Genomic DNA, 14,118 nt, shown 5'->3' on the forward strand with positions numbered 1-14,118 from the left:
ATGTGAATGATGGAACAGTGTTTGGACAGAATATCACTCTCCCCAGCAACAAACTAGCAGGTACTAATTTATTCTAGTTTTTATGCCTTTAGAAATCTGTGTACTAGCGAGCCTCTCTCTTCATTGTGGCACTGAAAACCATCTCCCACCCTTTGTCTCAACTCTTGAGAACTTGGTAATTTACAGTCTTGGTGTGAATTCCTAGCATGGCAGTTCCCTGAGTTCTGAGAGAGCTCCAAGTTAGAGAAGAGGGTGAACTATGGAAGCCCTATCCTGAGGTGGAGGGGTCTGAAAGAACTTAGATACACAATCTTGTCAGTGCTGCAACATGAGTGTGTTTGTGGGGTCATTAGGAAAACACACCTTCCCTTTTTTCATCCATTCCTTCTTCCCTGAAGCACTATGCTATTAATAGCATTTTTCTGAAGTCCTTGCACTCAGTCTTTAGATTTCCCAGGGGTCCATGTGAGAGAAAAGAGTAGATAGAACTAGATACCTCACCAGGTGATAAAGGTCCCCAAATAATTTACTGCATCACAGTTTTGCAGACATCTGTACAAGTGAATTACGTTGAAGCCCTCTTACTACCTACTGGGTCTCTGGATTTGGAGCATTAGAAAATGAGATATCTAGGTATCATTAGTGAGATGTTAGAGACTGTTGAGGGAAAGGATCTCCACCTCTGATAGACCAACCCACAATCATCTAGCTTCAGTTTTCTAGCTTCTTGTCATTAGCTAATTCTTAGAACCAGATTTTGCGAAGTGTCATCTAAGAGGGAAATATTCTTGAATTTTATTCTTGATGTAATTAGCTATTCCATATCCTACTGAACTGCAGTTTCTCTGATATGTCCTTCAGAACCATCACAACATAAGTAAGAATCCAGCATGGGATGGGTTGGTATCAAGCACCATTAGAAACAACAGCCTGAGCTATTCCCAGTGTTACAAGTCCCTGTGCCAGACCTTCACATAACTAATGGATTTTCAGCAGTCCCACTAAACTGGCCTAGCAGACTTGCTTCTCATGGGAAGGGCATATGGTAGTTGGCCAGATAAGAGCACAGTAAAGAGGAGGGCTGAAAGGAATAGACCTTATCTGAAGTTCAAGCAGTTCTTTCTTGTCCCAGCCCTTTGATTTGCAACTTCTCGATGGTTGGGAATGTCTTTGGTGAAACAAAAACAATGACTACCAAAAGATATGCTAAAAGCAATCTCAAAGAAGAACAAAACACAAAACATAACTTTTAGATGCTAGATGAGCTGGCTCTGTCTTGGTGGAGATATTTCTCTCTAGTCCCAGCTCTTTCACATCTCTCCTTTGAACTCAGGGAAAGCTGTCTGTCACTGTCTTTGTGTGAAGTACTTGGAAGGCAGAGGCCCAGGCTCTGTGAGAGGTCCAGATTGAAGCAGAGGGGAGCCCAGGAAACCACTGACCCCAAAGGACCATCCCCCAACAATCCATCTGCAATTCAGTGTTCGACCTTGCTTTGGACAGCCTCTGATTAGGTGAATGCCCCCACTCTTTCCCAACCCCTCCTTCTGGCAAAAGGCAACTTGGGAGTCATAGGCTTGCTCTGATGTCCTTGAAAGGGAGAAGCCCTAACATGATAAGGGTATGTGAGAGCTTAGTTGGGGAGAAAGTAACAACGTCTGCTTTGATAGAGACCAAGAATAATCCAGCTGCGCCCTTGTCAGTTTCACATAAGTGAGCCTCTAGTCCAGAGAGCTGTTACTTGTGCTGCAGGGAAGCCTGGAGTCAGAGCCTTCTGATGTTTGCAGATCTGTGAACTGTACAGGACCGGACTCTGGGAGTATTGGAGGTGAGTTTGTGAGTTTGGATAGAGAAGAATTCCCTCCAATGGAGGGCGTCCATATATCCAAGCTGCATACCGACAGAAATCTGTTTCTCATGGTTTCTCTCCTGCCAGCAGCATTTTTAGACCCCCCTTACCCATTCTTTTCACTCAGAAAACCTTGAGAATTCAGAGTTATGATTTAGGGTGGGAGGGACTTGGGTTCTGTGAGAGGCCCAAGATAGAGCAGAGGTTGCACAATGGAAGCCTCTGTCCCCAGGCAGTGGTTTCTGAAATAATTCAGCTGCCAAATTATCAGTACAGTACCGCAATCTGGGTGGGTGTCATTTTCTCACAACCTATCCTAGAACAAAACTTTGAGTTAGGTAACTTGTAAAGGAAAGACCCTGCCTCCATAGACGGTCCATTTGAGAGCAAAAGTTGAGCAGAGGAACTCTCATTCCCCCCAAAAGGGGGAGGATCACCAAATAATCCAATTATACCAGTGTTTTCAGCCTTGCACCCTAAGGGGAATTGAGTCAGGACTCATCACCACAGGCCTCATGACTTCTACCTTGACTCATAAGGGTCTTGAGTAGCAGCTGTGGTCTGAAGTCCTTGGAGAGGAAAGGTCTGAACTGTTTGAGGGCTCCAGGTGAATGAAGGTGAGCATAACGAGCCCTGTGGATGTCTGGGATGGGTCACGTATAACTTCAGGTCAGTATTCTCATCCCTCACCCACACATCTGTGGATCTCAGGTACCCTGAAATTTTTCTGTCTTGGTCTGAAATGATTGTAGTGAAGGGGCTTAGGCTCTAAAGTGTATAGGTGAGGGCACGTGGTGTGTAGAGGAAACCTCAAACAGAGTGCCATGTATTTTCAGACACTTCTGAAACGAGGACACTCAAATGGCCAATAAATGCATAACCTAGTTGTAAAGGAAATGCAAATTAAAATAATATTGAGAGTCAATCTCACTCCAGTCAGAATGGCCATCATCAAGAACGCAAATAAAAACAAACATTTGGGGGGATGAAGAGGGAGGAATCCTCATACACTATATATGGACAAAGCTCATATGTCTTCTCTCATGGGTGGATGCTAGATCTAAAAGACATATATGTAAATACATACTTGAACTTGCGTGTGTGTGTGTATGTGTGTGATTAATCTGGTTATATTAACTATGAATACAATGAAAGTGATATATGTCCTATCTGTGCTTTATCGCATAAATATTTATGCACATGTGTGAAAATGTAATGGTAAAACTTGTTTTGCTGACATATGATATGGTATGGTGGGGAGAATGAAGATTGGCAGGGAGAGGTTGTATATGATGAAGGTTTGCATATACAGATCTGTCAAAATGAAGCTCTCCTTGTACAACTAGTAGAAACCTGTCTCCATAAACCAGTAGATGAGGGCTTAGAGTAGCAGGAGGAGCCACCTCTAGTGGAACCTCCTCCACTAGAGAAAGACACAATAACTTGGATTTGTGCACTTTTCATCTCAGCTCAAGAGAATTCTAGCCTGCAGAGCGCCCTCTTCTGTCCCTGATCCATAAGACAGACAGGTCTGAACTCAGACAAATGGAGTTAAGATCCTAAGATGGGCAGAGGAAGTACCCTAAGAGTAATCATTTGAAGTACTCCAGGTGTAAGGCTCTTTAATATTCCAGGGACAACCCCTGTGGTCACCTCCATGCTTTCAGGCACATTGCCATAGGTACCTGCCTTACTCCTTCACTACGCCCTTCCATGGTTACAAAAAAAAAAGCAGGATGTGAATGATTTTTTTGTAAGTGCAAATCCTGGAACTTGAATTCCTCTCCTCCTTCTCTCCCCTCCCTCTTTATAACTGGATGGCTATAGTGGTCACATTTTATTCTGACATTCTTGCAAGGGTGGGAGCAAGGCTCTGACACAGGTCAAGAACATAGCTTGGTCAGAGGAAGGATCTCCCCAGGAGAGACACTAAATAATTCATCTGCAACCTGTTATGGCCTTACACGAATATCTTAGAGTATCTGTGCAGATGAATGTGTCCACTACTTCATAACCCTACTTTCTGCAACAACATCCCTCACAGACAGAGGCTAAGTGTAAAGTCCTTGGAGGGAATTGGCCCTGCCTCTGTAAGTGGCTAGATGAAAACTTCACTTGAGAACAGGAATCATTCACGCCTCAAACAGAGGGCCCCTCAGTAATCTGATGACATCCTTTCCTATTATCTGTACCCAGAGATTCAACTCTCAAGGCCTAAAGAACATTCATATCTGCCCACAATCAAGTGATTTGGGATCATGGGTGGAGAGGGTCTTAGGGTTTCTGTAAAATATTGGGAAGAGAGGAGCCTGGGTTTTATGAGGGGGTCTAGAGGAGACCAGAGTTAAGATTAGTGGGCAAGCCAAAAAAGCCCCAACCTCACGTGAAGAGTCCCACAATTATTTAGCTGTACTACTGTGGTCAATTCAGCATATACCTTGCCTCTTCCTTCTTCTTGAAGGGACCCTGGGATAACACCCTACTCTGGAATTCTTTGAGGGGACAGAGCTAGGCTTTTTGAGAGGCCTAAGTGTGAGAAGAGCATGGACAGATGAAGCATTCCCAGATTTAGGTTACCTAAATAATTCAAGGATACCAATGATTTTCAGCCCTTCACAAATGGGCTTCTACTCAGATAAATGACCATAAGATTTCCATGCCTATCTCAATTGCCCCAGTGGAACCTGTATGACAGTTGTTTGTTATGCTCTCCTCGGAGGGTGATTCTCATGCACAATAAGTGGTTGAGATGACGTTTCATGGTTGTGAGAGTAAGCAGGCCCCTTTCTCATGGAAAATGTCAAGCCTATGAGCCATATAAAGCCCTTTAATCATTCTATAAGAAACAGGACAGACATGTATGTTTCTCTTCAGCTGCTTAACTACAATTTGAAAATGCTGAAAATATTGTATGGCCTATGAATGATTTTATAACTATAAAAATGGTCCTGAACAGAATGAAGTTTTCCTACCACTGTGAGAGGGGGCCCCACAGCAATCTAGATATAACCCTTCTGTCATTCTTCACATGTAGTCATGTAATGTCAGCAGAATGCTCCTTTATTCCCCTGGGAAACCACAACAGTTGAGAGACTTCTAAGATCTATAGGTCTGGAAATTAGAGAGGCTCCAAATACGAATGATGGAAGTAAGAGCCTGATAGAGACAGAATGTACCCACTTAAATGCTGCTTCTAGGTAGAATCCAGCTAAGGCAAGGCTGTTACTTCTGTGCTCAAGGTCATCTACATATCTAATCAGGCATGTTCTCCCTTTCCCTCCTTCTTGTTTTTGTTTTTGGCCAGGCCTGGGCACTGTCCCTGAGCTTCTTTTGCTCAAGGCTAGCACTCTACCACTTGAACTACTGCACCAACCTCACGTGGAGAGTCCCACAATTATTTGGCTTTTTCTATTTATGTGGTACTGAGGAATCCAACTAGGGATTCATGCATACTAGGCAAGCACTTTACCAGTAAGCAGCATTCCCAGCCCCCTCCTTTTTTCTTTTTCATTGTTTTATTTTTCCTTTGGACTTATATTCTTGTATTTGCTGGGCGGGCACTAGACCACTCTAGTTACTCTCTTAGCCCTTTTTAAAATTACTTTTCAAACAGGATCTATTTTGTTAGGACACGATGGACCTTGGTCTTTTATGATTTCCATATCGTAGGTGACACTACTATGATATTTTATATTGTCTGAGATGGGTTCTAAATTTTTGCCTGTGCATGCCTTAAAGTGTTGTTTCCTCCATTCTCGGTTTTCTGAATAGGCATGTACATTTTACAGATATGAGCCACTTTATCCAGATCCCCAAAATTCTTTCTGTCTCAGGAGATTTCCTGTTCTTGGTCTTAGGTTCCTGTGAGGAACACCCTAAGCTCTGTGAGAAGTCCTGGTAAGACAAGGTTATAGTGTGAGTACTGGAAGTTCTGTCCCCAGGTGGAAGGTTTGCAATATTTCAGTTACAATTGCAATGTCACCCTTTTACCAGGGGTCATATACTAAGAATATCCCTTCCCACAAGTCCTACTTCAGAATATAGTGATTATGGAAAAGAAATTTAATAATTTGGAGAGAAGAGACATTGGGTCTCAGCAGGATTCAGGTGAGAGTATAGGTTAATGAAGGAAGTCCAAACCCAGGGCTAGAACCAAAGAAATCCAGTTATACTACTGCTTTCTTCCCTGGACCCTGGGAGGTATCAAAGAGACCAGCACTCTACCAACAATTACCCAACTTAACCTTACCTTAACTAACCAATCTTATTCTAACCTTCCCTAGATGGTACCTTGGGAATAAAACCCTTGGGCTGAAGGCCTTGGATATAAGGCACAGACTCCCATGTCAGAGGGAACCCTGGAGTGAGTGGAGTGTCCCCAAATAATCCATTTTCACTTTGTTCTCAGGCAAGATCAGGTGAAGGGTCTACCCTTCCTCAGTCTATCTTACTGACATGGGACAGTGGGAAGCATAGTTTTAAATCTGAGGAACTTGAAGTGGAGAGGATCAGTCTCTATAAGGGCTTAGGTGACCGGTTAAAATGTACAGGGCAACCACCTCCACTCTAATAGAGGGACCCATAATAATCTAGCTGAACCCCTGTTGTCAGTCCTGTATTGAGCGTGAACTAAGACTAGCCCCATAAGAACTTCACCAACCACTATTTCAGTCAGCTGCAGATGCCCTTCAGTCAATAATCCTTGTTCCGAGTTACTTGGATAAGAAGCGCTTAGCCTTTTTTCAAATATCCAGATGAGAGGGCCAGGAGTTTGGCCTAGTGGTAAGAGTGTTTGCCTAGCATGCACGACGACGACCTGGGTTCAATTCCTTGATATTACATACATAGAAAAAGCTGGAAGTAGTGCTGTGGCTCAAGTGGTGGAACACTAACCATGAAAAAGCCCAAGGACAGTGCTCAGGCCCTGAGTTCAAGCCCCAGGACTGGCAAAAACAATATCCAGATGAGAGAAGGGAGAGCAAAGTAGAAACCAGGTCTAGAAGAGACTCTGTAAATATTCTAAGTGCATCCCACACGTGGACTTGAAATTGAGGAAAACATGTCAGGAACACCCTAGAGGGTATGCTCCCCTAATAGTAAGTTTTTGATTTCCTGGATCCACTGTGGCTGAAGGAGGAGAGGAGATGTTTCTGGGGATGGGGTTTGACAATAGGGTATCCTGGATATCTGAATTCCATCTAACTTGGGAACGGACTCTGTATACGCTCAAGTTCTCATCTCCATCACTTACAGCTTTGGAGCCTCACCATTTAGCTAAACTGTAGCTCTCAGAACAAGATTTGACTCTCAGGGTTCCTCAGTGCTGAAGGGAACCTTCTGTTGAGTAGGAGCCCTTATGTTTAATAATAGGGGTGCAGCTAGACTAATGTAGATTACTAAATCAAGTGAAGTGTTCCTCTCTGCTCTCTAAGCTTTCTCATGGCCAAATACATGACACTGAACTCCCCCATCATATGACCTCAGTGGGATCTCCCCTTCAAGGACCCAAAACAATTATGTTACTTCTAAGTCCCTTCAGATATTAGTCAGTGTAAAGTCTGGGACCTGATGCTTCATGTATGGAAATCTAGCTTCTCATGAGGTTATTTTGCAGTGTTCATGGTTTTAAGCCAGTCTTTGCAAATGTGTTAGGGAAATGTAATCTCAACCCATTAAAAGTAGTTGTAATGGAAGTCCTGCCACGATGAGATCATGACAATCTCTGGAAGAACATTATTTATAAACTAATGAAAAAGTAAGACAGGGCTAAAGTGGTAGATTGCCAGGCTAGAGACAAACCATAAGGCCTGAGTTAAAACATAAGATGGGATGTAAAAATCTAGTATGAATGTTGAATTGTCAATCACGTGATGGCATTGGGTTCACAAATGATGGAAAGGATTCATCTCCATCCTTAGTGTCTTACCTCTACCACTCACAGGCAGGATATTCTCCAATTCTAAAATCTTCCAATCATAAAATGAAGCTCATGTTCCTCAGATTTTGGGGGAAACAAAGGGGCATTCTCTTGACTACATAGCCATATGTACAAAGGTAATAAGGGTGAAAGCAGAGACACATCTAGACTATCACGGGTCCTTCTTTTAGAAGTAGTTATGATTTCTGTCATAAGAGTTCTAACCTTGACCACTTTCTGTGCTTAGTACCTAGGGTAAAACTCTCAAGAACCCTAGATTAAAGATTTGATTCACAGCTCCCATGGCACAAGGAGTGGGTAAAGGAGTGGTAAGGAGCTTTACCAAATTTGAAGTGCACCAATAAAGGACCCATAACAGGAATGCTCCTGGGCTGTGGTTTTTCAGCATAATTACTGCTTAAACCTGGACCTCTTAGCCCATAGAGCAGACCATGGCTACTACTTCTCATGAGGGGAAAAGGGAAGAGGGATAAGTGTGTGTGCTGCTCTGATGTGAATAAAACACATTGCAGGGTTGACAACAGAGGGGAATCTGGATTGTTTTGGGACTATCTACATAGATATGAATTCTGCTCACTCTTTTACCTCACATGTACCTCTCTCCAAGTGTCAGACCCTCATGTCCAGGATGCTCAAAGAAGTCTTTGACTCCTGTCAGTGTCCCTTGCATTTTTTAGGAACATGTTGGGGGTGGGGAGGAATGAATGGGGTAGCTGGCCTATTAAGAAATGCCCTCAGTACAGAGATAACAGCCTAGGCTCATCCAGACTTTCCTGGGCCTTTCTATCTAAGCAGGATGTGGTTCTTCTTTCCACATTAAACTATTGCCTAATTCTTTAGAAAAACAGGATCTTTCACCTAAATGGAGCCTGAATATCCAGGATGCCCTTTTGTTAACCCTGTCTTCAGAAAAATATCAACAGGTGATAATCTCCAGATTTCTCCCATTCAGTCCTTCAGACACAATAGTATTAAGGGAGCAAAATTACTCCAGTAGTGGAATGGATCCAGGCCTTTCTTGGAATAAAATGGAGGACCCTGAGTAAAAATGGAGGGTACTATAGAAGGCCTTTGTATCTCTGATGTTTACAAGTCCCTCTAATTCTCCGTGGCCATGTGCCTGGGACATTAACTTCCACCTTGGGGTGAGAAAATAAAGGTGGTCCTTAGAGGGTCAGATTCTTGATTGTTAAGGAGAGGACCTTAGACTCCAGGTTAAGGGGTCTTTACATACGCCCTCCATACTCTCAGTTCAGGGAAGCCACATGCCTTATTGATTGGGGGGCATGGGGAGCAATTACCCTTTCAGGTCATGCAGGATTAAACTCAAGATGGGAATTAGGCTCCTGCTTGGAGTCAAGGAAAATATTTGGAGAGGACCATAGGGATATTAAACTGCACTTCCATGTCCTCATAGTACTGGGACAGCCAGCAAAGAGTAGCAAGATTCAGGGTGGCTTTACTTCTGCTTCTAAAAATGATGTCATAGAGGAGTGGGTCCTTGATCTGAGGAGTGTTGTTTCTGCTCGGTTCAGCCCTAAAGCAGGACCAAGAAAACAAGATGTGAGAAACTTAGCCCTTCTGACATCCCAGGGTGGTTCCAGTCAGCACTGCTCAAACAAAATGCCATTCCTGGCTTCCTACTCAGGGTTGGGATAGGAGTTAGAGAGATGGGATGATTACCTAGCTCTGCAAGATATGGATCAGCAGGTCAACAGATGGAAAGAATCCAGGCCTGGGAGGAGGAAATATGAATACCTGGAGGACACACTACCCAAGAGAGGGCCCCTGAACCCTGCTCCTTCTGTCTTGAGAAATCCGTGCAAAAGTGTGCAGATAAGCTACATCCTTGCTTCTTTTTCCCAGGTGTCAGGAAGGTGAGGACTTGCAGTGAGAGAGGAATCATCTGACAACAGGGAGGAAAACCTGATCTGTAGAGAGCGGTGTCCAAGATTCCCCAGGAATCAAGGTAAGGAATGATGGAAGCCCTCACTCAAACTTGAGAGAGGCCAATCTTAACTTTCCCTTCCTTCATGCATGACAAAAGCTAGGGACTACGGGAGGATTGGCTTTCTCTCACTTCGGCTGCTATCTCACAGCAATAAGGAGTGGGCATAAGAAAGGAGAGCTTTTCATCTTGCATTTACCCAGATGAGGACTGAGCCAGTCCTCCATCAACATCGTTCACAATGAATTTTGGCATCTCTTGCTGTCACATCTGATCAGGTATTGCTGGGTATGAGGCCATCTTACCTGATTTTGTTCTATCACTGGGATCTGGATGTCTGGTCTACAAGTTCACCACAGGCCAGAAAGGAGGAATATGGTCCAGGGAATTCCAGGATATCCTTGGGATAATAGAGTGAATACAGAGGAGATCATCTATTACAAAACACTGGGGAACTTCCAGAATCTAGCTCGCTCCTTTTCAGGGATGAAGATGGCGTGTTTTCTTTATATGATGTACCCCTAAGGAGAGAGACTTGACTCTATATATGCTTGAGAGATAAGAAGGTGAAGGTTTTGATTGGAGGCAGTGTCTTCCTGTAACTAAGGAGATAATTTTTAGGTAGGACAGTGTATACACTCTAAACTGGCTCTACAGACCCCACTAACTTCAGAACAGAAGGAACCTCACTTTTTCCAGTTTCACAGACACAAAGCCTCAGGCTTGGTTAGCATCTTGCACCATGTTGAGCTTTTCACTTACTCTTGCAGGCTTCAGGCATTAGGTATGACAAGGGAGACAGGATCCTATATGGTCCTAAAGCAACAAATAGAAAACATGTGATGCACCATGTGAGTGTCACCAGCAGGGCAGTCTGGAGCCGGTGCTACTCACATCTTCCCTCTCTCCCCAAGGCCTGTGAATCTCCATTACAGAGTGACTCTCCACCTCTGCCTCTTGTCCTGAAAGAAAGTCACCATGTCTCATAACCAGAAGAGCCAGCCTTCCGAGTTTGAGGAAGCCCCTCAGGCCCAAACAGCCTCAGCGGGCCTGGTGGGTAAGCAAGTCCCCCAGGCTGAAGAGGAAGGCACAGCCATCACTTCTTCTTCTACTCCTGTGGTCTCGGAGACCACAATGGAGGTATCAGCAGGCTCCGTGAGTGAGGAGATCCACAAAGCTGAGGAGGAAGAGGAGCTCACTGTGTCCGAATCCTTCTCTTCCACTCCTCCAATCCAGAATACCACAGTGGAGCTTCCGGCTATCGTGAATCCACATTCCCAACGTCCTCGGATCACCTTCTCTTCCTTCATTGCCATGCAATCCAGTCCACGGAACCTGCATAATTTTGGATCCAGAAGCCACTGGCAAATAGTACGTATGTGCCATCAGCAGGCCATGATGTATCCTGCTTTTTTGCAGCAAGATGCCATAGCGTTGGTGCCTTACTTGCTCTTGAAATACTGGATGAAGCAACCGGCCATCAAGGCAGAAATGCTGAATTACATAATACCCAATCATCATCATTATTTCTCGGTCATCTTCAGGAAAGCCCGTGCCTGTATGCAGCTGCTTTTTGGTATTAATGTGGAAGAAGTGGATCATACATTCCACACCTATGTGCTTACCATTTCAGCAGGGCTTACCTATGATGGGATTATGAGTGATGTGCAGGGCTTGCCTAAGACAGGCCTCCTGATAATTGTCCTGTCCATCATCTTCATGGAGGGCAACCGTGCTAGAGAGGAGTTTGTCTGGCAGGCACTGAGTATGATGGAGGTGTATGCTGGGAGAGAGCACTGCCTCTTTGGGGATCCCAGGAAGCTGGTTATGGAAGATTTTATTCAACAGGGATACCTGGTATACCAGCAGGTGCCAGGCAGCGATCCTGCTTGCTACGAGTTCCTGTGGGGCCCACGGGCCCGTGCTGAAACCACGAAGATGAAAATCCTGCAACACTGTGCCCAGTTTGGTGGAGTTGATCCTATGTCCTTTTCATCCCTCTATGAAGAAGCTTTGAGAGATGAGGAGGAGAATGCCTACCCATGATTGAAGTTAGGGTAACTGGGTGAGGGGAGGTTGTATGAAGGGGAGATGGTTTGGGTCAGGCAATATTCATATTATAGTGAAGAGTGCATTAGTAGCTTCTCCTGTACCATATAAAATAATACATGTTAATTTTCTGTTTGAAAAGGGAAGGTAGCCAAGTTGCTTGCAAAGAACATAGGATAAAACATTTTTGTCTTTCTGTTTGGTTTGGATGACTTTGAGGGTGACTTTTGTTTCTCAGAAATTTTTCAGATTTATGTTTTAATCTAAGTTTTCATAAGTTTCAAAGTAGAAGGTTGTGAATAACAGTAGTCTCGTGTTTAATACTGCTAGTAATGGATAGGAAAGGAGATAGTCTGTGCAATCATTTAACCCATTTTACTTTGTCATGTGAAACAGGATACTAAGTCACGAGGGTAGGGATATCTTAGAAAGTGGGAAAGGACATAGCAGTATAATAGATGACAGAACGGAATAATTGAAGATTAATACTTCCCTTCCCTTACTCTTTTGTCTTTCCCATGGCATTATAAATGATATTATATCTGCTTAGAATTATGCTTTTTGCTTATATAGGTGAAATCATATCTTAATAAATAAACTCTTCAAACTTATGTCTCATGTATTCTTCAAACCTTCATTTCAGCATGTGATCTTGGGGTGGTTTTTGATTAGTGCGAAAATACACTAGTATCAGACTTGCTAACCCTTGTACGTGTTATGATGCGTTTTGGTCAGCTGCCTTGTCAGAGAGATATTGAGAACACTTCCAAAACTGAAAGGATTTGGTGCTCCAAGCTGAGAGCAACTCAGTGTCATTATCCTACTCAAGGTTTTTTGAGACTTAAGGAATATGTAATTTCTTCTTAGGCAATTGATTGTAACAAAACTGCAGTTTTAGTAGGGAAGATCCCAAGAAGGTGTCATTTTTGGGAGAATCAGAAAATGATCTGGCCACTTTCTTTGGATTCTGTGTAAGTCAAAGTGAAGGCTCTACCTGCAAGGAATTATATGTGGCTAGTTAAAGCAGAACTAGATTATATATACCACCATTTGCAAGGTTTTCTAAGTGATCAGGATGAATAATGAAGTGAGGTGTAAAAGGTGCTTTTCTACCTGACTGGGAGAGCCAGCCTGACTATTCAAATGTCATTTAATATGTCATTGTTGATATAATTTGGCCAACTGGAAACAAACCGTAAATTTTGCATATTGCTGAGATAAATGAAATGTTTGGTAATGAAGTAAAACACTCAACCATAAAATGAATAACATTCTATCATTAATAGAAACATAGATGGAACTGAACATCACCATACTATTTGAAACAGAACAGATTCAGAAAGAATCTGTGTTACATCTTTTCTGTCATATACAGAACTTAACATAAAATATGACTAAAAAGACCTGGATGTAAAATGGGGACTATCTCATGCTGGGGAACAAGTATAGGGAGAGGGAAAGATAGAAGATGGTTATGTCTATTATTATTATTATTGTTATCATTATCATTACTAGTATTACTAACTGCAGCTTGAATTCAAGACTCTCATACTCTCATTTGCCATTTTTTGCTCAAGGCTTGTGCTCTACCACTTAGCCTCACCCCTGTGTCAGAATTTTATTGGTTTATCAGAAATAAGAATCTCACAGATTTTTCTGCTTGATGTGACTTAGAATGGCATTCTACAGACCTCAGCCTCCTGAGCAGTCAGGATTGGAAGCATGGGCTACCAATGTCTAGCCTTTAATATTACCAAAGTACAATTGGGCACACATATGAAAATAGAATAAGTAAACCTAGAAAATAGGACTTACACAAAATAATGAGTCTGCAAGAGGGACATTTGCTCAGAGAAAAGACAGTTATTAGATCTAGACTCAAGTTCCAATAGCTTCCCTGCAGAGAAGAGTTCTTGATGACCACATTTTGCAAAGTGTTTATGGACAAGGAAATTACCTTGAATTTTGGTGGATTAACTATTCCATCTGCTACTGAGCTACATATCTCTGATATGTGCTGGTGGACAATTACAATGTGAACAACATCCCAGTGAGGGAAGAGATGGGATTAAATATTATTAGAAATGACATCCTCTCTCATTCACTACAGTTCCAGCACTCACAGGTCACCGTATCAGGGTTCTACATCCATAAGGTATAGTCAAGCAGTCTACTAGACAGACCTTATCAGATTTGTTTCAACATGAAGAGCCACAGGCAGCATAAAAACCCGATGTTTACGTGATGGTGAGAGCTTGCATCCCTGGGGCATCAGAGAACAGGAGAGGACCAACCAAACCACATTGAAATTCATGCATCTCCTAAAGCAATCTTTTA

At 43.0% G+C, this 14,118-nt stretch overlaps 1 protein-coding gene across 1 annotated transcript; it reads left to right on the forward strand.

Annotated features, from left to right (window-relative positions):
- The first annotated feature begins 1,705 nt into the window (after positions 1-1,705).
- LOC150040538 (melanoma-associated antigen 2-like) lies at positions 1,706-12,301 on the forward strand. Its single transcript, XM_090326224.1, has 3 exons — positions 1,706-1,825; positions 9,651-9,753; positions 10,647-12,301. Exon 3 carries the CDS (start codon positions 10,711-10,713, stop codon positions 11,776-11,778), a length of 1,068 nt encoding a protein of 355 aa, XP_090182350.1. The 5' UTR covers positions 1,706-1,825; positions 9,651-9,753; positions 10,647-10,710; the 3' UTR covers positions 11,779-12,301.
- The last annotated feature ends 1,817 nt before the right edge of the window (positions 12,302-14,118 follow it).

Source organism: Megascapheus bottae, chromosome X (assembly GCF_031878675.1).
Source record: "Megascapheus bottae isolate mThoBot1 chromosome X, mThoBot2.hap1, whole genome shotgun sequence".
NCBI classification, from domain to species: Eukaryota; Metazoa; Chordata; class Mammalia; order Rodentia; family Geomyidae; genus Megascapheus; species Megascapheus bottae.